Below are 23,172 nucleotides of genomic sequence, written 5' to 3' on the forward strand. Positions count from 1 at the left end.
CATCTTTATGTTATTGTTAAATAGTCAACAATATGTATTATAATCCAGCTGGTTATTAAAGGCTCTATTAACCCAAATTACAAAAACATACAGTATCTTCTCACTTACATCTGGTGGTAGTTTTAGTTTTGCAAAAGTTTTGAGATATCTGTCACAGAGATGAATAGAACTTTATCTGCAATCCAGAGAATCAAGGACATTAATTCTGGAAAGACGTTGCAGCTGAATTTTTTTGTTGAGAAGTTTCAATGCTGCAAACAAATTAAGTCGCATTCACCTCCATTGTATTGAAAAATCTCAGAGATGGATATTTCACGCACTCTGACAAATAAAAGCTAAACTTGAGTGAACTTTCAAGGTTCATTCTTGACCTTGAAAACTGTTTGTGTGACAAAATATCTCAACTCAGAGGTCCACTTACATGCTTTAATGTGATCTCTCAACTATCCTCCTGTGTCATCACATGACCTGAGTATAGAATGCCAATTTACACTGATAACAAGTGGTCATAGTTGAAGTTTTCGGTGAATTGACCCTTTCAAATTTCTACAAAAGGTTTTGATTATTTGAAGATGTGAAGTACATTTCCATGATTCCAACATGGAATAATTTTGGTAAGCCACAAAAAAAACATGTTGTCATCTTGTGTTAACATAGAGGGAAAATACTGTGCATGTGGTTGCGGAATAGATTACAAACATGCTTTATACAGTAAACATTCCATTTGTTCAGCAAAAAGAATTATGAGCATGTCAGTTTTTGGGCCACTATAACAAACTAATTAACCATGAATGAAAAATATAACTCTGAATTTTCTGACGTGGATTATGGCTTCTATGTTGTAAAATGGGTTTCAGCAAGGTATTGCATAAGTAGCTAACTTGAACTTGTTTTCTAATGTCATCATCCTTATCTAGCTCTTGCATCACACCGCTTTGCTACAACAAAGCGTGTGAGAGCAGTCATATTATTATCTACGTTTCCGCTGTTGATGTTTGATGAGTGATTTGGAGACGAAAAAAGATTAAACAAATATGTACATGTTCTACCATGGCCTCATTTGACAGGGTGATTTGTACTATTAGGTTAATATAAAGCCAGTCAGAGATGATACCTACTATAGACCACTCTGCCACTCCTCAATGGCTAATTGCATTTGCAGTGTTTACTTTTAGATCATTTAAAATCTGCAGATGAGGTAATCTAGATCCTTACAGTCTGCTGCAGGCTTACACCGACAGCCTTCCATCTGGCAAGGCTTAGGACTCGAGAGCTCCTCGCTCTGCAATTGAAGTGCTCACAAATAAGACAAAAACCTTAGTAACATCAAATGATTTATAACATATAAGAATAAAGTCAAACAGTGCACATTATGTTAAGCAAGCTACAGTGAGAGGAGGAAGGTGCTCATGTAATGATTCTCACCTCAAATCTTTGGTGTTGTTTCTTTCTCAAATGCACAAAGGTCATCTTGGAGGTTTAACATCAGAAGATCAATACCACTCTCATATCTGTCTGTTAAATATGAAGCTACAGTGAGGAGACAGGTAGCTTTGCTTAGGACAAAGACTGGAAGCAGGGAGAAACATTGGATTTGTCCGAAGGTTTTAAAAAAAATCTGCCATATGTTATATCTTATTTGTTTCATCTGTCCGAAAAACAAAGTGTCAAAACCTCAAGTAGTGGTTTTACAAGTTGTCGTGTTATGTGCTGTAATGTATTTCTTGGTCGTGTGCAGTGACTTTCTGGAGTCTTGTTGGAGGTGCTGGTAGGTGGATTTTTTTACCTTTAGACAGAGCCAGGCTAGCTGTTTCCCTCTGTTTCCGATGTTTGTGCTGACAAAGCGGTAACTTCATATTTAGCATACAGACATGAAAGTGGCAAAATTCTTGGCAAGAAAGTAAATAAGTGTATATCTTAAAATGTTGAACAATTTCTTTAGAAAAGAGCCATCACAAGAATTTAACCAGCTATCTTCAATTACAGTTTATTGAAAATTTGAATTGAATTGAATTATTAAATAAAATAATGCTTCAAAGTTCCAGACACTAGCTTTGTAGACTCTTGTTGTCATAATGATAAAACATTAAGTCATCATGTTATGGGAATAGTTAATTAGTGAACTTTAGAAGTACTGGTACACAAATTTTGTTACCTTTGGACAGAACCACACTAGCTGTTTCCCCCTACTTTCAGTCTTTGTGCTAAGCTAAGCTAACCAGCTGCTTGCTGCAAATACAGATTTATCCTACAGACATGAGCATGTTATCAATCTTCTCATCTAACTCTCACTAAGAAAGCAAGCATATTTACCAAAATGTCAAACAATTCATATAAAGATTCATAAGATTGATATGGATCCTTTGGGAAATTTATGCCATCTCATGAAAATAGATTGTCCCATGTCTGCTGTTCTCTTGCAAGATCCACATCATCTTTTTTCTTCCAGAAGGCATCCAAAGAAAAGTAGTACAACAGCGGATCCAGACAGCAGTTCACAGAAGCAAGACATACCAAAGGCGTAATCTCATGTGTCTCAAGTATAAGTAAACCAATTGACACAGGCAAGAAACATATGGTGAACATCACCAAGTTCATGGCAAAAATCAGCATGACATTCACCTTGTTGTTGACCTTTGCAGAGTCATTGAGACGTCTGTGTAGACTGCAAGACACTAAAGCAGTGGACACAAGGTTGACTGTCAGCAGGGTGACCACTAGCACAAGATGAAAGTATGACAGTGCTGATCGAGGCTGAGGCTGCTCCTGCTGCTGCTGCTGATGCTGTCCACGAAATTCAAAACAGGTAGATTCACTGGAGTTGTTCAAGTTTTTTGCAAGGACCAGTCCCTCTGGTATGTTCACCACGAGCACAAACAGCCAAACAAGTGCAACAGATTTCCAGGCGTTGGAAGCAGTTCGCAGATGGCGTGACCTCAGAGGATAAACCACAGCCAGCAGCCGATCCACGCTGATGAGGGTGATGAAGATGGAGCTCGAGCGGATGTTGTTGCGAAAGAGCATCGTGATACAGTTGCATGCCTTTGAGCTCAGAGGCCAGGTTCCTGTGGTGTAAAAGTAGACCTTCATGGGCAAGGAGATGACCAGCAGCAGGTCTGAGATCGCCAGGTTGACCATGAAGATGGCATTGGAGGATTTGAGGCTGTGGCGGCGAAGCAGAATCCACAGTGACACAGCATTGAGAGGCAAACCCAGCACCATAACAGATCCAAACACCACAGCATAAGCCAGCTTTGGCTCAGGTCTATAATCCACACTGTTGTTCATGTCTACCTGATGAGAAAAACAATGTTTGTGTGTGCTTTATTGAACACTGCAGCCAAACACAACACATTAGTTCCTCCCTCTGCTCTTTATCTGGGTGAAATGAGGCTGGTGAGAAATGTAACAGGAAAGCTGTGCGACTCAACTCAGGAACTGTGATCATAATCATGATTATTGATGATGACTGTCATTATTTTGATGACAATTTTAAAGGTAACACGATCTGAAATGTCTTACGCACATAGACCTCTCTTATCAGGGTGTGGGTTAACCATCACAGCTCACATAGAGGAAACTGCAACTGTGTCTCCATTTTAATGTAATACTGAAGATAATCAAGATACTTGATCTCAGTATATTGAAGAGTTTTTTTATTGTCGGAGGTGGACCGAATCTATATTTAGTATTTAAATCTATATTTAATTGATACTTAATACAATTAATATTTACAATGCTTGTCTCAACAAAAAATAATGTAAGATTTACAGAAGAGACACACAAGAAAGTTCTCCTCAAATATACTGTATGTAATAAAACTTTAATTAGCAGTTGAATTTCCTTATTTCTGCATTTAAGATGAAAAAATCAACCCATGTTTTCTATTCATTTTAAAGGAATAGTTCTATAAATATGCTTATTCACTTCCTTGCAGAGACATCACTGACTCTAAATATGAAGCTAGAGTCAGTCGTCAGTTAGTTTAGTTCAGAGCAGCTAGCCAGGCTCTGTCTGAAGCTACCAGCATATCTAAAGCTCACTTTAGCCTTTCCTCAGCGTTACTTTTGCTGAGAAAAGCTTAGGGCTGAAACGCGTGCATCATTAAAGAAGTAATATAGACTTTTCTGTGAGTGTTGACGATTCCTTTTGTTATTTTTGTGGTGGGCATCCATTACTCTGTAAAGACTGTGAGTTGAGTACGCCAGTTCTGTTGTTTAAGTGTAAAGACAAAACAGCACAATCTGGTCTCCAAGAAATTACCTCCATATACTGTTAATTTGTTTTGCCAATAATATTTTGAAGAGAAGCATTAATTGCTGCCTGGATTATGTTTATTTGCAATGTTTTTTCAGTAGCCTAAGTGGATTTTGTATCACAGAAGTGGATACTGTAGTCAAAAAAATTAATATGTTGTCAATGAACACGTTCAGTGTCGACATTCTGCCACTCGGCAAATGTGTCAAAACCTCAAGTTGTGGTTTTACAAGTTGTCGTGTTATGTGCTGTTATGTATTTCTTGGTCATGTGCAGTGACTTTCTGGAGTCTTGTTGGAGGTGCTGGTAGGTGGATTTTCTTGGATTGTTTTTTTTACCTTTGGGCAGAGCCAGGCTAGCTGTTTCTCTCTGTTTCCAGGGTTTGTGCTTACAAAGCGGTAACTTCATATTTAACATACAGACATGAAAGTGGCAAATTCCTGGCAAAAAGCAAATAAGTGTATATCTTAAAATGTTGAACAATTTCTTAAAAAAAGAGCCATCACAAGAATTTAATCCGCTACCTTTAATTACAGCTTATTGAAAAAAAGGAATAAAATGATGCTTCAAAGTTCCAGACATTAGCTTTGTAGACCCTTGTTGTCATAATGATAAAACATTAAGTTATCATGTTATGGGAATAGTTAATTAGTGAACTTTAGAAGTACTGGTACACAAATTTTGTTACCTTTGGACAGAACCACACTAGCTGTTTCCCCCTACTTTCAGTCTTTGTTCTAAGCTAAGCTAACCAGCTGCTTGCTCCAACTACAGATTTATCCTACAGACATGAGCATGTTATCAATCTTCTCATCTAACTCTCACTAAGAAAGCAAGCATATTTCCCAAAATGTCAAACTATTCATATAAAGATTCATAAGATTGATATGGATCCATTGGGAAATTTATGCCATCTCATGAAAATAGATTGTCCCTTGTCTACTGTTCTCTTGCAAGATCCACATCCTCTTTTTTCTTCCAGAAGGCATCCAAAGAAAAGTAGTACAACAGCGGATCCAGACAGCAGTTCACAGAAGCAAGCCATACCAAAGGCGTAATCTTATCTCTCTTAATTGTAAGCACACCAACCGACACAGGCAAGAAACATATGATGAACATCACCAAGTTCATGGCAAACATCAGCATGACATTCACCTTGTTGTTGACCTTTGCAGAGTCATTGAGACGTCTGTGTAGAGTGCAAGACACCAAAGCAGTGGACACAAGGTTGACTGTCAGCAGGGTGACCACTAGCACAAGCTGAAAGTATGACAGTGCTGATTGAGGCTGAGGCTGCTCCTGCTGCTGTCTATGAAATTCAAAACAGGTAGATTCACTGGAGTTGTTTAATTTTCTTGCATGGGCCAGTCCCTCTGGTATGTTCACCATGAGCACAAACAGCCAAACAAGTGCAACAGATTTCCAGGTGTTGGAAGCAGTTCGCAGATGGCGTGACCTCAGAGGATAAACCACAGCCAGCAGCCGATCCACGCTGATGAGGGTGATGAAGATGGAGCTCGAGCGGATGTTGTTGCGAAAGAGCATCGTGATACATGTGCATGCCTTTGAGCTCAGAGGCCAGGTTCCTGTGGCGTATAAGTAGACCCTCATGGGCAAGGAGATGACCAGCAGCAGGTCTGAGATCGCCAGGTTGACCATGAAGATGGCATTGGAGGATTTGAGGCTGTGGCGGCGAAGCAGAATCCACAGTGACACAGCATTGAGAGGCAAACCCAGCACCATAACAGATCCAAACACCACAGCATAAGCCAGATTCGGCTCAGGTCTATACTCCACACTGTTGTTCATGTCTACCTGATGAGAAAAACAATGTTTGTGTGTGCTTTATTGAACACTGCAGCCAAACACGACACATTAGTTCCTCCCTCTGCTCTTGTTCTGGGTGAAGTAGGCTGGTGAGAAACGTAACAGGAAAGCTGTGCGACTCAACCCAGAAACTGTGGTCACTGTGGTATTAAAAAATGGAACAGTTTATATTCTGTATGTTTAGTGTAATTTTAAAATGTAATACCTTGTTACTACCTAAATAAAGATATATGTTTTTAATCATATGACCTTAGTAGTTTGGAGAGAATTGACATTTATGGTTAATCAGTAAATGATTTATTGAAGTTCATGGTAACAGGTGTAATGTTTAAGCACATCTGTGATGATTTCTTACCAACAGCATCAAAATAATCAGTTATTATGCTGAAAATTTTAAAGGTCACACGATCTAAATGTGTACATTTGAAAATACCCCTGAGATTTACAGTGACTAGTATGATGAGAATATGTATCTATTAGGCCTATGTTGAGGAAATGTCTTACACACATAGACCCCTCTTATCAGGATGTGGATTAACCATCACAGCTCACATAGAAGAAACTGCATCTGTGTGTCCATTTTAATGTAACACTGAAGATAATCAAGATACTTGATCTCAGTATATTGAAGAGTTTTTTTCTTGTCAGAGGTGGACCGAATCTATATTTAGTATTTATATCTATATTTAATGGATACTTAATACAATTGATATTTGTAATGCTTGTCTCAACAAAAAATAATGTAAGATTTACAGAAGAGACACACAAGAAAGTTCTCCTCAAACATACTGTATACAATAAAACTTTAAAATAGCAGTTGAATTTCCATATTTCTGTATTTAAGATGAAAAAAAATTAACCCATGGTTCCTATTCATTTTAAAGGAACAGTTCTATAAATAATGCTTATTCACTTTCTTGCAGAGACATCACTGACTGTGCGCTAAATATGAAGCTAGAGTCAGTCGTCAGTTAGTTTAGTTCAGAGCAGCTAGCCAGGCTCTGTCTGAAGCTACCAGCACATCTAAAGCTCACTTTAGCCTTTCCTCAGCGTTACTTTTGCTGAGGAAAGCTTAGGGCTGAAATGTGTGCATCACTAAAGAAGTGATGTAGACTTATCTGTGAGTGTTGACGACTCCTTTTGTTATTTTTGTGGTGGGCATCCATTACTCTGTAAAGACTGTGAGTTGAGTACGCCAGTTCTGTTGTTTAAGTGTAAAGACAAAACAGCACAATCTGGTCTCCAAGAAATTACCTCCATATACTGTTAATTTGTTTTGCCAATAATATTTTGAAGAGAAGCATTAATTGCTGCCTGGATTATGTTTATTTGCAATGTTTTTTCAGAAGGGGAGAATGGGGTAACATGAGCTACTGTTTACATTTGATGATTTTACTGTAAAATAAAAGTGTGTTTGTTTCAAATAATATCAACTATATATACCTCAGATTGTTGTGTACCCATGGAAATTAAAACAATTTATCTAATTATTATGATTTTAGAACAATGACTCATCAAAAAAGTTAGTCCTATGGCACAACTTACACCAAGGTAGGAGTAAAATGAGCATGGGAATGAGGTAAATTGAGCACTCTAGCAGTGAATAGTGCTACCATTAAATACTGACATAAAAATGACACAAAATCAAACACTTTTGAGATAATTTTGAACTTTATTTATGCCATCAATTTAACAAAGGCAAAAACACATATTTTTAAATAAATTATATGTTTGTATCCTGTTATTCAACATCTTACCTCAACATTTTCAGTAAAGATTAAACTGTGATCTTTGTGTGTTAGATACAGAAAGAATGTGTGTGTAAATGTACAGACAGGTGACAAATTAAAGGAAAAACTGGTCCAGGTCTGAATGCTTGACCCCTACAGTGAGGGGATCTGGTGACTCTGTTATGCTGTGGAGGCCATTTTGCTGGCATGGTTTGGGTCCATTTGTCCACTTAGAGGGAAGGATCACTGCTGATCAATACAAAGTTGTTGTGAGTGATCACCTTTATCCTATGATGAAACATTTCTATCCTGATGGGAGTGGTCTCTTCCAGGATGACAATGCCCCCATCCATAGGGGCACGAGAGGTCACTGAATGGTTTGATGAGTATGAAAATGATGTGAATCATATGCTATGGCCCTCACAGTCACCAGATCTCAACCCAATCGAAAACTATGGGAGATTTTGGACTGAGGTGTTAGACAGCGCTCTCCACCACCATCATCAAAATGAGGGAATATCTTTTTGAAGATTGATGTTCATCCCTCCAGAAGAGTTCAGAGATTTGTAGAATCAATGCTAAGGTGTATTGAAGCTGTTCTGGCAGCACATGGTGGCCCAACACCTTACTAAGACACTTTATGTTGGCGTTTCTTTTAATTTGTCACCCATCTGTATGTAGAGCATGTTTGTGTGTGGCTTAAACTTAACATTAGTCAACAATAAGGTATTTATTCATCAACATTGTAATACTTGTAACAGTGATCAAACATTAACATGAACATTATCTCTAGTCTCTAGAATATCAGAAAATAATTTGGGGGGTAAATTAAGCTTTGACTCAACTTGCCCCAACATCTCTGGTACGTTTTACCCCACAAAACTGTTTCACACAGTGGCTCAGATCCACAATTACGCTAAGTTTATGACATTGTTTGGTAGCTTACACTGCCTTAAATTAACATGTAACAATGTCCAAAACTTATCTATTGTAATTAAGATACAAGACTGATAACTTTAGCAACATGATGAATTCACTTGGCATGAAAAATAACATTTTTTTTGTTCTGTTTTGTTGACGACTCTCTCCGTGTGCTTGAGTCCAAGATGGATTGAGTAATGTGAACTATACTTTCTTAATTTGTTGTCACATGATTACTTTTGTTTATGGTTACCTAGATAAATGGGGTGGCTCATTTTACCCTGTTCTCCCCTAAGTGGATTTTGTATCACACAAGTGGATATTGTAGTCAAAATATTAATGTTGTCAATGAACATGTTAAGTATCGACATTCTGCGACTTGGTAAATGTGTCAAAACTTCAAATTGTGGTTTTACAAGTTGTCGTGTTATGTGCTGTAATGTATTTCTTGGTCGTGTGCAGTGACTTTCTGGAGTCTTGTTGGAGGTGCTGGTAGGTGGATTTCTTTTACCTTTGGACAGAGCCAGGCTAGCTGTTTCCCTCCGTTTCCAGGGTTTGTACTTAGATAAGCGGTAACTTCATATTTAGCATATAGACATGAAAGTGGCAAAATTCTTGGCAAGAAAGTAAATAAGTTTATATCTTCAATGTTAAACAATTTCTTAAAAAAAGAGCCATCACAAGAATTTAATCCGCTATCTTCAATTACAGTTTATTGAAAAAAAGGAATAAAACGATGCTTCAAAGTTCCAGACATTAGCTTTGTAGACCCTTGTTGTCATAATGATAAAACATTAAGTGATCATTTTATGGCAATAGTTAATTAGCGAGCTTTAGAAGTACTGGTACACAAATTTTGTTACCTTTGGACAGAACCACACTAGCTGTTTCCCCCTACTTTCAGTCTTTGTTCTAAGCTAAGCTAACCAGCTGCTTGCTCCAACTACAGATTTATCCTACAGACATGAGCATGTTATCAATCTTCTCATCTAACTCCCTCCAAGAAAGCAAGCATATTTCCCAAAATGTCAAACAATTCATATAAAGATTCATAAGATTGATATGGATCCTTTGGGAAATTTATGCCATCTCATGAAAATAGATTGTCCCTTGTCTACTGTTCTCTTGCAAGATCCACATCCTCTTTTTTCTTCCAGAAGGCATCCAAAGAAAAGTAGTACAACAGCGGATCCAGACAGCAGTTCACAGAAGCAAGACATACCAAAGGCGTAATCTCATGTCTCTTAATTGTAAGCACACCAACCGACACAGGCAAGAAACATATGGTGAACATCACCAAGTTCATGGCAAAAATCAGCATGACATTCACCTTGTTGTTGACCTTTGCAGAGTCATTGAGACGTCTGTGTAGAGTGCAAGACACCAAAGCAGTGGACACAACGTTGACTGTCAGCAGGGTGACCACTAGCACAAGATGAAGATAAGACATTGCTGATTGAGGCCACTGCTGCTTATTAAATTCAAAACAGGTAGATTCATTGACACTTTTTAAGTTTTTTGCAAGGACCAGTCCCTCTGGTATGTTCACCACGAGCACAAACAGCCAAACAAGAGCAACAGATTTCCAGGCGTTGGAAGCAGTTCGCCGATGGCGTGACCTCAGAGGATAAACCACAGCCAGCAGCCGATCCACGCTGATGAAGGTGATGAAGATGGAGCTCGAGCGGATGTTGTTGAGAAAGAGCATTGTGATATATATGCATACGTTTGAGCTCAGAGGCCAGGTTCCTGTGGCGTAATAATAGACCCTCATGGGCAAGGAGATGACCAGCAGCAGGTCTGAGATCGCCAGGTTGACCATGAAGATGGCATTGGAGGATTTGAGGCTGTGGCGGCGAAGCAGAATCCACAGTGACACAGCATTGAGAGGCAAACCCAGAACCATAACAGATCCAAACACCACAGCATAAGCCAGATTTGGCTCAGGTCTATAATCCACACTGTTGTTCATGTCTATCTGATGAGAAAAACAATGTTTGTGTGTACTTTATTGAACACTGCAGCCAAACACGACACATTAGTTCCTCCCTCTGCTCTTTTTATGGAGGAAGTAGGCTGTTGAGAAATTCAACAGAAAGCTGTGTGACTCAACTCAGGAACTGTGATCATAATCATGATTATGATGATAAGTTGTATGGTGAGAAAATGTACCTATTAGGCCTATGTTGAGGAAATGTCTTATGCACATAGACCCCTCTTATCAGGATGTGGATTAACCATCACAGCTCACATAGAGGAAACTGCATCTGTGTGTCCATTTTAATGTAACACTGAAGATAATCAAGATACTTGATCTCAGTATATTGAAGAGTTTTTTTATTGTCGGAGGTGGACCGAATCTATATTTAGTATTTAAATCTATATTTAATCTACACTTAATACAATTAATATTTGTAATGCTTGTCTCAACAAAAAATAATGTAAGATTTACAGAAGAGACACACAAGAAAGTTCTCCTCAAATTTACTGTATGTAATAATACTTTAAAATAGCAGTTGAATTTCCTTATTTCTGTATTTAAGATGAAAAAAATTAACCCATGTTTTCTATTCATTTTAAAGGAACAGTTCTTCAAAATATGCTTATTCACTTTCTTGCAGAGACATCACTGACTGTGCGTTAAATATGAAGCTAGAGTCAGTCGTCAGTTAGTTTAGTTCAGAGCAGCTAGCCAGGCTCTGTCTGAAGCTACCAGCACATCTAAAGCTCACTTTAGCCTTTCCTCAGCGTTACTTTTGCTGAGAAAAGCTTAGGGCTGAAACGCATGCATCATTAAAGAAGTAATATAGACTTTTCTGTGAGTGTTGACGACTCCTTTTGTTATTTTTGTGGTGGGCATCCATTACTCTGTAAAGACTGTGAGTTGAGTACGCCAGTTCTGTTGTTTAAGTGTAAAGACAAAACAGCACAATCTTGTCTCCAAGAAATTACCTCCATATACTGTTAATTTGTTTTGCCAATAATATTTTGAAGAGAAGCATTAATTGCTGCCTGGATTATGTTTATTTGCAATGTTTTTTCAGTAGCCTAAGTGGATTTTGTATCACACAAGTGGATATTGTAGTCAAAGAAATTAATATGTTGTCAATGAACATGTTCAGTGTCGACATTCTTGGTAAATGTGTCAAAACTTCAAATTGTGGTTTTACAAGTTGTCGTGTTATGTGCTGTTATGTATTTCTTGGTCGTGTGCAGTGACTTTCTGGAGTCTTGTTGGAGGTGCTGGTAGGTGGATTTCTTTTACCTTTGGACAGAGCCAGGCTAGCTGTTTCCCTCTGTTTCCAGGTTTTGTACTTAGATAAGCGGTAACTTCATATTTAGCATACAGACATGAAAGTGGCAAAATTCTTGGCAAGAAAGTAAATAAGTGTATATCTTCAATGTTGAACAATTTCTTAAAAAAAGAGCCATCACAAGAATTTAATCCGCTACCTTCAGTTTATTGAAAAAAAGGAATAAAATAATGCTTCAAAGTTCTAGGCACAAGTCATCATGTTATGGGAATAGTTAATTAGTGAACTTTAGAAGTACTGGTACACAAATTTTGTTACCTTTGGACAGAACCACACTAGCTGTTTCCCCCTATTTTCAGTCTTTGTTCTAAGCTAAGCTAACCAGCTGCTTGCTCCAACTACAGATTTATCCTACAGACATGAGCATGTTATCAATCTTCTCATCTAACTCTCACTAAGAAAGCAAGCATATTTCCCAAAATGTCAAACTATTCATATAAAGATTCATAAGATTGATATGGATCCATTGGGAAATTTATGCCATCTCATGAAAATAGATTGTCCCATGTCTGCTGTTCTCTTGCAAGATCCACATCCTCTTTTTTCTTCCAGAAGGCATCCAAAGAAAAGTAGTACAACAGCGGATCCAGACAGCAGTTCACAGAAGCAAGACATACCAAAGGCGTAATCTCATGTCACTTAATTGTAAGCACACCAACCGACACAGGCAAGAAACATATGATGAACATCACCAAGTTCATGGCAAAAATCAGCATGACATTCACCTTGTTGTTGACCTTTGCAGAGTCATTGAGACGTCTGTGTAGAGTGCAAGACACCAAAGCAGTGGACACAACGTTGACTGTCAGCAGGGTGACCACTAGCACAAGATGAAGATAAGACATTGTTGATTGAGGCCACTGCTGCTTATTAAATTCAAAACAGATAGATTCATTGACACTTTTTAAGTTTTTTGCAAGCTCCAGTCCATTTGGTATGTTCACCACGAGCACAAACAGCCAAACAAGAGCAACAGATTTCCAGGCGTTGGAAGCAGTTCGCCGATGGCGTGACCTCAGAGGATAAACCACAGCCAGCAGCCGATCCACGCTGATGAAGGTGATGAAGATGGAGCTCGAGCGGATGTTTTTGAGAAAGAGCATTGTGATACATGTGTATGCCTTTGAGCTCAGAGGCCAGGTTCCTGTGGCGTAATAATAGACATGTTCAGTGTCGACATTCTGCAACTTGGTAAATGTGTCAAAACTTCAAATTGTAGTTTTACAAGTTGTCGTGTTATGTGCTGTTATGTATTTCTTGGTCGTGTGCAGTGACTTTCTGGAGTCTTGTTGGAGGTGCTGGTAGGTGGATTTCTTTTACCTTTGGACAGAGCCAGGCTAGCTGTTTCCCTCTGTTTCCAGGTTTTGTACTTAGATAAGCGGTAACTTCATATTTAGCATACAGACATGAAAGTGGCAAAATTCTTGGCAAGAAAGTAAATAAGTGTATATCTTCAATGTTGAACAATTTCTTAAAAAAAGAGCCATCACAAGAATTTAATCCGCTACCTTCAGTTTATTGAAAAAAAGGAATAAAATAATGCTTCAAAGTTCTAGGCACAAGTCATCATGTTATGGGAATAGTTAATTAGTGAACTTTAGAAGTACTGGTACACAAATTTTGTTACCTTTGGACAGAACCACACTAGCTGTTTCCCCCTATTTTCAGTCTTTGTTCTAAGCTAAGCTAACCAGCTGCTTGCTCCAACTACAGATTTATCCTACAGACATGAGCATGTTATCAATCTTCTCATCTAACTCTCACTAAGAAAGCAAGCATATTTCCCAAAATGTCAAACTATTCATATAAAGATTCATAAGATTGATATGGATCCATTGGGAAATTTATGCCATCTCATGAAAATAGATTGTCCCTTGTCTACTGTTCTCTTGCAAGATCCACATCCTCTTTTTTCTTCCAGAAGGCATCCAAAGAAAAGTAGTACAACAGCGGATCCAGACAGCAGTTCACAGAAGCAAGACATACCAAAGGCGTAATCTCATGTCACTTAATTGTAAGCACACCAACCGACACAGGCAAGAAACATATGATGAACATCACCAAGTTCATGGCAAAAATCAGCATGACATTCACCTTGTTGTTGACCTTTGCAGAGTCATTGAGACGTCTGTGTAGAGTGCAAGACACCAAAGCAGTGGACACAACGTTGACTGTCAGCAGGGTGACCACTAGCACAAGATGAAGATAAGACATTGTTGATTGAGGCCACTGCTGCTTATTAAATTCAAAACAGATAGATTCATTGACACTTTTTAAGTTTTTTGCAAGCTCCAGTCCATTTGGTATGTTCACCACGAGCACAAACAGCCAAACAAGAGCAACAGATTTCCAGGCGTTGGAAGCAGTTCGCCGATGGCGTGACCTCAGAGGATAAACCACAGCCAGCAGCCGATCCACGCTGATGAAGGTGATGAAGATGGAGCTCGAGCGGATGTTTTTGAGAAAGAGCATTGTGATACATGTGTATGCCTTTGAGCTCAGAGGCCAGGTTCCTGTGGCGTAATAATAGACATGTTCAGTGTCGACATTCTGCAACTTGGTAAATGTGTCAAAACTTCAAATTGTAGTTTTACAAGTTGTCGTGTTATGTGCTGTTATGTATTTCTTGGTCGTGTGCAGTGACTTTCTGGAGTCTTGTTGGAGGTGCTGGTAGGTGGATTTCTTTTACCTTTGGACAGAGCCAGGCTAGCTGTTTCCCTCTGTTTCCAGGTTTTGTACTTAGATAAGCGGTAACTTCATATTTAGCATACAGACATGAAAGTGGCAAAATTCTTGGCAAGAAAGTAAATAAGTGTATATCTTCAATGTTGAACAATTTCTTAAAAAAAGAGCCATCACAAGAATTTAATCCGCTACCTTCAGTTTATTGAAAAAAAGGAATAAAATAATGCTTCAAAGTTCTAGGCACAAGTCATCATGTTATGGGAATAGTTAATTAGTGAACTTTAGAAGTACTGGTACACAAATTTTGTTACCTTTGGACAGAACCACACTAGCTGTTTCCCCCTATTTTCAGTCTTTGTGCTAAGCTAAGCAAACCAGCTGCTTGCTCCAACTACAGATTTATCCTACAGATATGAGCATGTTATCAATCTTCTCATCTAACTCCCACCAAGAAAGCAAGCATATTTCCCAAAATGTCAAACAATTCATATAAAGATTCATAAGATTGATATGGATCCTTTGGGAAATTTATGCCATCTCATGAAAATAGATTGTCCCTTGTCTGCTGTTCTCTTGCAAGATCCACATCCTCTTTTTTCTTCCAGAAGGCATCCAAAGAAAAGTAGTACAACAGCGGATCCAGACAGCAGTTCACAGAAGCAAGACATACCAAAGGCGTAATCTCATGTGTCTCAAGTATAAGTAAACCAACCGATACAGGCAAGAAACATATGGTGAACATCACCAAGTTCATGGCAAAAATCAGCATGACATTCACCTTGTTGTTGACCTTTGCAGAGTCATTGAGACGTCTGTGTAGAGTGCAAGACACCAAAACAGTGGACACAAGGTTGACTGTCAGCAGGGTGACCACTAGCACAAGATGAAGATAAGACATTGCTGATTGAGGCCACTGCTGCTTATTAAATTCAAAACAGATAGATTCATTGACACTTTTTAAGTTTTTTGCAAGCTCCAGTCCCTCTGGTATGTTCACCACGAGCACAAACAGCCAAACAAGAGCAACAGATTTCCAGGCGTTGGAAGCAGTTCGCCGATGGCGTGACCTCAGAGGATAAACCACAGCCAGCAGCCGATCCACGCTGATGAAGGTGATGAAGATGGAGCTCGAGCGGATGTTGTTGAGAAAGAGCATTGTGATACATGTGCATGCCTTTGAGCTCAGAGGCCAGGTTCCTGTGGCGTAATAATAGACCCTCATGGGCAAGGAGATGACCAGCAGCAGGTCTGAGATCGCCAGGTTGACCATGAAGATGGCATTGGGGGATTTGAGGCTGTGGCGGTGAAGCAGAATCCACAGTGACACAGCATTGAGAGGCAAACCCAGCACCATAACAGATCCAAACACCACAGCATAAGCCTGATTTGGCGCAGTTCTATACTCCTCACTGTTGTTCATGTCTACCTGATGAGAAAAACAATGTTTGTGTGTGCTTTATTGAACACTGCACCCAAACACGACACATTAGTTCCTCCCTCTGCCCTTTTTCTGGGTGAAGTAGGCTGTTGAGAAATTCAACAGGAAAGCTGTGTGACCCAACTCAGGAACTGTGATCATAATCATGATTATGATGATAAGTTGTATGGTGAGAAAATGTACCTGTTAGGCCTATGTTGAGGAAATGTCTCATGCACATAGACCCCTCTTATCAGGATGTGGATTAACCATCACAACTCACATAGAGGAAACTGCATCTGTGTCTCCATTTTAATGTAACACTGAAGATAATCAAGATACTTGATCTCAATATATTGAAGAGTTTTATTATTGTCGGAGGTGGACCGAATCTATACTTAATATTTAAATCTATATTTAATCTATACTTAATACAATTAATATTTACAATGCTTGTCTCAACAAAAAATAATGTAAGATTTACAGAGGAGACACACAAGGAAGTTCTCCTCAAATATATTGTATGTAATAAAACTTTAAAATAGCAGTTGAATTTCCTTATTTCTGCATTTAAGATGAAATAATCAACCCATGTTTTCTATTCATTTTAAAGGAACAGTTCTTCAAAATATGCTTATTCACTTCCTTGCAGAGACATCACTGACTGTGCGCTAAATATGAAGCTAGAGTCAGTCGTCAGTTAGTTTAGTTCAGAGCAACTAGCCAGGCTCTGTCTGAAGCTACCAGCATATCTAAAGCTCACTTTAGCCTTTCCTCAGCGTTACTTTTGCTGAGAAAAGCTTAGGGCTGAAATGTGTGCATCACTAAAGAAGTGATGTAGACTTATCTGTGAGTGTTGACGACTCCTTTTGTTATTTTTGTGGTGGGCATCCATTACTCTGTAAAGACTGTGAGTTGAGTACGCCAGTTCTGTTGTTTAAGTGTAAAGACAAAACAGCACAATCTGGTCTCCAAGAAATTACCTCCATATACTGTTAATTTGTTTTGCCAATAACATTTTGAGGGGAAGCATTAATTGCTGCCTGGATTATGTTTATTTGCAATGTTTTTTCAGAAGGGGAGAACAGGGTAACATGAGCCAATGTTTACATTTGATGATTTTACTGTAAAATAAAAGTGTGTTTGTTTCAAATAATAGTAACTATATATACCTCAGGTTGTTGTGTACCCATGGAAATTAAAACAATTTATCTAATTATTATGATTTTAGAACAATGACTCATCAAAAAAGTTAGTCCTATGGCACAACTTACACCAAGGTAGGAGTAAAATGAGCATGGGAATGAGGTAAATTGAGCACTCTAGCAGTGAATAGTGCTACCATTAAATACTGACATAAAAATGACACAAAATCAAACACTTTTGAGATAATTTTGAACTTTATTTATGCCATCAATTTAACAAAGGCAAAAACACATATTTTTAAATAAATTATATGTTTGTATCCTGTTGTTCAACATGTTACCTCAACATTTTCAGTAAAGATTAAACTGTGATCTTTGTGTGTTAGATACAGAAAGAATGTGTGTGTAAATGTACAGACAGGTGACAAATTAAAGGAAAAACTGGTCCAGGTCTGAATGCTTGACCCCTACAGTGAGGGGATCTGGTGACTCTGTTATGCTGTGGAGGGCATTTTGCTGGCATGGTTTGGGTCCATTTGTCCACTTAGTGGGAAGGATCACTGCTGATCAATACAAAGTTGTTGTGAGTGATCACCTTTATCCTATGATGAAACATTTCTATCCTGATGGGAGTGGTCTCTTCCAGGATGACAATGCCCCCATCCATAGGGGCACGAGAGGTCACTGAATGGTTTGATGGGTATGAAAATGATGCGAATCATATGCTATGGCCCTCACAGTCACCAGATCTCAACCCAATCGAAAACTATGGGAGATTTTGGACTGAGGTGTTAGACAGCGCTCTCCACCACCATCATCAAAATGAGGGAATATCTTTTTGAAGATTGATGTTCATCCCTCCAGAAGAGTTCAGAGATTTGTAGAATCAATGCTAAGGTGTATTGAAGTTTTTCTGGCAGCACATGGTGGCCCAACACCTTACTAAGACACTTTATGTTGGCTTTTCTTTTAATTTGTCACCCGTCTGTATGTAGAGCATGTTTATGTGTGGCTTAAACTTAACATTAGTCAACAATTAGGTATTTATTCATCAACATTGTAATACTTGTAACAGTGATCAAACATTAACATGAACATTATCTCTATTCTCTAGAATATCAGAAAATAATTTGGGGGGTAAATTAAGCTTTGACTCAACTTGCCCCAACATCTCTGGCACGTTTTACCCCACAAAACTGTTTCACACAGTGGCTCAGATCCACAATTACGCTAAGTTTATGACATTGTTTGGTAGCTTACACTGCCTTAAATTAACATGTAACAATGTCCAAAACTTATCTATTGCAATTAAGATACAAGACTGATAACTTTAGCAACATGATGAATTGAACACTGTTGTTCATGTCTACCTGATAAGAAAAACAATGTTTGTGTGTGCTTTATTGAACACTGCAGCCAAACACAACACATTAGTTCCTCCTTCTGCTCTTGTTCTGGTTGAAATGAGGCTGGTGAGAAACGTAACAGGAAAGCTGTGCGACTCAACCCAGAAACTGTGGTCACTGTGGTATTAAAAAATGGAACAGTTTATATTCTGCATGTTTAGTGCAATTTTAAAATGTAATACCTTGTTACTACCTAAATAAAGATATATATTTTTAATCATATGACCTTAGTAGTTTGGAGAGAATTGACATTTATGGTTAATCAGTAAATGATTTATTGAAGTTCATGGTAACAGGTGTAATGTTTAAGCACATCTGTGACGATTTCTTACCAACAGCATCAAAATAATCAGTTATTATGCTGAAAATTTTAAAGGTCACACGATCTAAATGTGTACATTTGAAAATACCCCTGAGATTTACAGTGACTAGTATGATGAGAATATGTATCTATTAGGCCTATGTTGAGGAAATGTCTTATGCACATAGACCCCTCTTATCAGGATGTGGGTTAACCATCACAGCTCACATAGAAGAAACTGCATCTGTGTGTCCATTTTAATGTAACACTGAAGATAATCAAGATACTTGATCTCAGTATATTGAAGAGTTTTTTTCTTGTCAGAGGTGGACCGAATCTATATTTAGTATTTAAATCTATATTTAATGGATACTTAATACAATTGATATTTGTAATGCTTGTCTCAACAAAAAATAATGTAAGATTTACAGAAGAGACACACAAGAAAGTTCTCCTCAAACATACTGTATGTAATAAAACTTTAAAATAGCAGTTGAATTTCCTTATTTCTGTATTTAAGATGAAAAAATCAACCCATGTTTTCTATTCATTTTAAAGGAACAGTTCTTCAAAATATGCTTATTCACTTTCTTGCAGAGACATCACTGACTGTGCGCTAAATATGAAGCTAGAGTCAGTCGTCAGTTAGTTTAGTTCAGAGCAGCTAGCCAGGCTCTGTCTGAAGCTACCAGCACATCTAAAGCTCACTTTAGCCTTTCCTCAGCGTTACTTTTGCTGAGAAAAGCTTAGGGCTGAAACGCGTGCGTCATTAAAGAAGTGATATACACTTATCTGTGAGTGTTGACGACTCCTTTTGTTATTTTTGTGGTGGGCATCCATTACTCTGTAAAGACTGTGAGTTGAGTACGCCAGTTCTGTTGTTTAAGTGTAAAGACAAAACAGCACAATCTGGTCTCCAAGAAATTACCTCCATATACTGTTAATTTGTTTTGCCAATAATATTTTGAAGAGAAGCATTAATTGCTCCCTGGATTATGTTTATTTGCAATTTTTTTTCAGTAGCCTAAGTGGATTTTGTATCACACAAGCGGATATTGTAGTCAAAGAAATTAATATGTTGTCAATGAACATGTTTAGTGTTGACATTCTGCCACTTGGTAAATGTGTCAAAACTTCAAATTGTGGTTTTACAAGTTGTCGTGTTATGTGCTGTTATGTATTTCTTGGTCATGTGCAGTGACTTTCTGGAGTCTTGTTGGAGGTGCTGGTAGGTGGATTTCTTTTACCTTTGGACAGAGCCAGGCTAGCTGTTTCCCTCTGTTTCCAGGGTTTGTACTTAGATAAGCGGTAACTTCATATTTAGCATATAGACATGAAAGTGGCAAAATTCTTGGCAAGAAAGTAAATAAGTGTATATCTTAAAATGTTGAACAATTTCTTAAAAAAGAGCCATCACAAGAATTTAACCAGCTATCTTCAATTACAGTTTATTGAAAATTTGAATTGAATTGAATTATTTAATAAAATAATGCTTCAAAGTTCCAGACATTAGCTTTGTGGACCCTTGTTGTCATAATGATAAAACATTAAGTTATCATGTTATGGGAATAGTTAATTAGTGAACTTTAGAAGTACTGGTACACAAATTTTGTTACCTTTGGACAAAACCACACTAGCTGTTTCCCCCTACTTTCAGTCTTTGTGCTAAGCTAAGCTAACCAGCTGCTTGCTCCAACTACAGATTTATCCTACAGATATGAGCATGTTATCAATCTTCTCATCTAACTCCCACCAAGAAAGCAAGCATATTTCCCAAAATGTCAAACAATTCATATAAAGATTCATGAGACTGATATAGATCCTTTGGGAAATTTATGCCATCTCATGAAAATAGATTGTCCCTTGTCTACTGTTCTCTTGCAAGATCCACATCCTCTTTTTTCTTCCAGAAGGCATCCAAAGAAAAGTAGTACAACAGCGGATCCAGACAGCAGTTCACAGAAGCAAGACATACCAAAGGCGTAATCTTATCTCTCTTAATTGTAAGCACACCAATCGACACAGGCAAGAAACATATGGTGAACATCACCAAGTTCATGGCAAAAATCAGCATGACATTCACCTTGTTGTTGACCTTTGCAGAGTCATTGAGACGTCTGTGTAGAGTGCAAGACACCAAAGCAGTGGACACAAGGTTTACTGTCAGCAGGGTGACCACTAGCACAAGCTGAAAGTATGACAGTGCTGATCCAGGCTGCTGCTCCTGCTGCTGTCCACGAAATTCAAAACAGGTAGATTCATTGACACGTTTCAAGTTTCCTGCAAGGACCAGTCCCTCTGGTATGTTCACCACGAGCACAAACAGCCAAACAAGAGCAACAGATTTCCAGGCGTTGGAAGCAGTTCGCAGATGGCGTGACCTCAGAGGATAAACCACAGCCAGCAGCCGATCCACACTGATGAAGGTGATGAAGATGGCGCTCGAGCGGATGTTGTTGCGAAACAGCATCGTGATACAGTCGCATGCCTTTGAGCTCAGAGGCCAGGTTCCTGTGGCGTATAAGTAGACCCTCATGGGAAAGGAGATGACCAGCAGCAGGTCTGAGATCGCCAAGTTGACCATGAAGATGGCATTGGAGGATTTGAGGCTGTGGCGGCGAAGCAGAATCCACAGTGACACAGCATTGAGAGGCAAACCCAGCACCATAACAGATCCAAACACCACAGCATAAGCCAGCTTTGGCCCAGGTTCCTCACTGTTGTTCATGTCTACCTGATGAGAAAAACAATGTTTGTGTGTGCTTTATTGAACACTGCAGCCAAACACAACACGTTAGTTCCTCCCTCTGCTCTTGTTCTGGTTGAAATGAGGCTGGTGAGAAACGTAACAGGAAAGCTGCGCGACTCAATTTAGAAACTGTGATCACTGTGGTTTTAAAAAATGGAACAGTTTATATTCTGTATGTTTAGTGCAATTTTAAAATGTAATACCTTGTTACTACCTAAATAAAGATATATGTTTTTAATCATATGACCTTAGTAGTTTGGAGAGAATTGACATTTATGGTTAATCAGTAAATGATTTATTGAAGTTCATGGTAACAGGTGTAATGTTTAAGCACATCTGTGATGATTTCTTACCAACAGCATCAAAATAATCCGTTATTATGCTGAAAATTTTAAAGGTGACACGATCTAAATGTGTACATTTGAAAATACCCCTGAGATTTACAGTGACTAGTATGATGAGAATATGTATCTATTAGGCCTATGTTGAGGAAATGTCTTATGCACATAGACCCCTCTTATCAGGATGTGGGTTAACCATCACAGCTCACATAGAAGAAACTGCATCTGTGTGTCCATTTTAATGTAACACTAAAGATAATCAAGATACTTGATCTCAGTATATTGAAGAGTTTTTTTATTGTCAGAGGTGGACCGAATTTATATTTAGTATTTAAACCTATATTTAATGGATACTTAATACAATTGATATTTGTAATGCTTGTCTCAACAAAAAATAATGTAAGATTTACAGAAGAGACACACAAGAAAGTTCTCCTCAAATATACTGTGTGTAATAAAACTTTAAAATAGCAGTCGAATTTCCTTATTTCTGCATTTAAGATGAAAAAAACAGCCCATGTTTTCTATTCATTTTAAAGGAACAGTTCTACAAAATATGCTTATTCACTTTCTTGCAGAGACATCACTGACTGTGCGTTAAATATGAAGCTAGAGTCAGTCGTCAGTTAGTTTAGTTCAGAGCAGCTAGCCAGGCTCTGTCTGAAGCTACCAGCACATCTAAAGCTCACTTTAGCCTTTCCTCAGCGTTACTTTTGCTGAGAAAAGCTTAGGGCTGAAACGCGTGCATCATTAAAGAAGTGATGTAGACTTATTTGTGAGTGTTGACGACTCCTTTTGTTATTTTTGTGGTGGGCATCCATTACTCTGTAAAGACTGTGAGTTGAGTACGCCAGTTCTGTTGTTTAAGTGTAAAGACAAAACAGCACAATCTGGTCTCCAAGAAATTACCTCCATATACTGTTAATTTGTTTTGCCAATAATATTTTGAAGAGAAGCATTAATTGCTGCCTGGATTATGTTTATTTGCAATGTTTTTTCAGTAGCCTAAGTGGATTTTGTATCACACAAGTGGATATTGTAGTCAAAAAAATTAATATGTTGTCAATGAACATGTTCAG

The 23,172-nt window shown here is 38.3% G+C and overlaps 5 protein-coding genes and 2 pseudogenes across 5 annotated transcripts; all 7 read right to left on the reverse strand.

The window, feature by feature from the left end:
- Positions 1-1,369: 1,369 nt before the first annotated feature.
- Positions 1,370-3,689, reverse strand: LOC137185730 (lysophosphatidic acid receptor 4-like). Its single transcript, XM_067594060.1, has one exon. The coding sequence runs from the start codon at positions 3,286-3,288 to the stop codon at positions 2,383-2,385; it is 906 nt and encodes a 301-aa protein (XP_067450161.1). The 5' UTR covers positions 3,289-3,689; the 3' UTR covers positions 1,370-2,382.
- Positions 3,690-4,768: 1,079 nt separating this feature from the next.
- LOC137186701 (lysophosphatidic acid receptor 4-like) lies at positions 4,769-6,042 on the reverse strand. The gene has a single exon (XM_067595755.1). The coding sequence runs from the start codon at positions 5,998-6,000 to the stop codon at positions 5,197-5,199; it is 804 nt and encodes a 267-aa protein (XP_067451856.1). The 5' UTR covers positions 6,001-6,042; the 3' UTR covers positions 4,769-5,196.
- Positions 6,043-9,750: 3,708 nt separating this feature from the next.
- LOC137186702 (lysophosphatidic acid receptor 4-like) lies at positions 9,751-10,813 on the reverse strand. Its single transcript, XM_067595756.1, has one exon. It carries the CDS (start codon positions 10,705-10,707, stop codon positions 9,850-9,852), a length of 858 nt encoding a protein of 285 aa, XP_067451857.1. The 5' UTR covers positions 10,708-10,813; the 3' UTR covers positions 9,751-9,849.
- Positions 10,814-12,230: 1,417 nt separating this feature from the next.
- Positions 12,231-13,183, reverse strand: LOC137185731 (lysophosphatidic acid receptor 4-like; annotated as a pseudogene).
- Positions 13,184-13,509: 326 nt separating this feature from the next.
- Positions 13,510-15,154, reverse strand: LOC137186846 (lysophosphatidic acid receptor 4-like; annotated as a pseudogene).
- LOC137186847 (lysophosphatidic acid receptor 4-like) lies at positions 14,655-16,154 on the reverse strand. The gene has a single exon (XM_067595881.1). It carries the CDS (start codon positions 16,152-16,154, stop codon positions 15,273-15,275), a length of 882 nt encoding a protein of 293 aa, XP_067451982.1. The 3' UTR covers positions 14,655-15,272.
- Positions 16,155-20,045: 3,891 nt separating this feature from the next.
- On the reverse strand, positions 20,046-21,930 carry LOC137186703 (lysophosphatidic acid receptor 6-like). Its single transcript, XM_067595757.1, has one exon. The coding sequence runs from the start codon at positions 21,729-21,731 to the stop codon at positions 20,871-20,873; it is 861 nt and encodes a 286-aa protein (XP_067451858.1). The 5' UTR covers positions 21,732-21,930; the 3' UTR covers positions 20,046-20,870.
- Between the last annotated feature and the right edge of the window lie 1,242 nt (positions 21,931-23,172).

The sequence above is a fragment of the Thunnus thynnus genome, chromosome 7, assembly GCF_963924715.1.
Source record: "Thunnus thynnus chromosome 7, fThuThy2.1, whole genome shotgun sequence".
NCBI classification, from domain to species: Eukaryota; Metazoa; Chordata; class Actinopteri; order Scombriformes; family Scombridae; genus Thunnus; species Thunnus thynnus.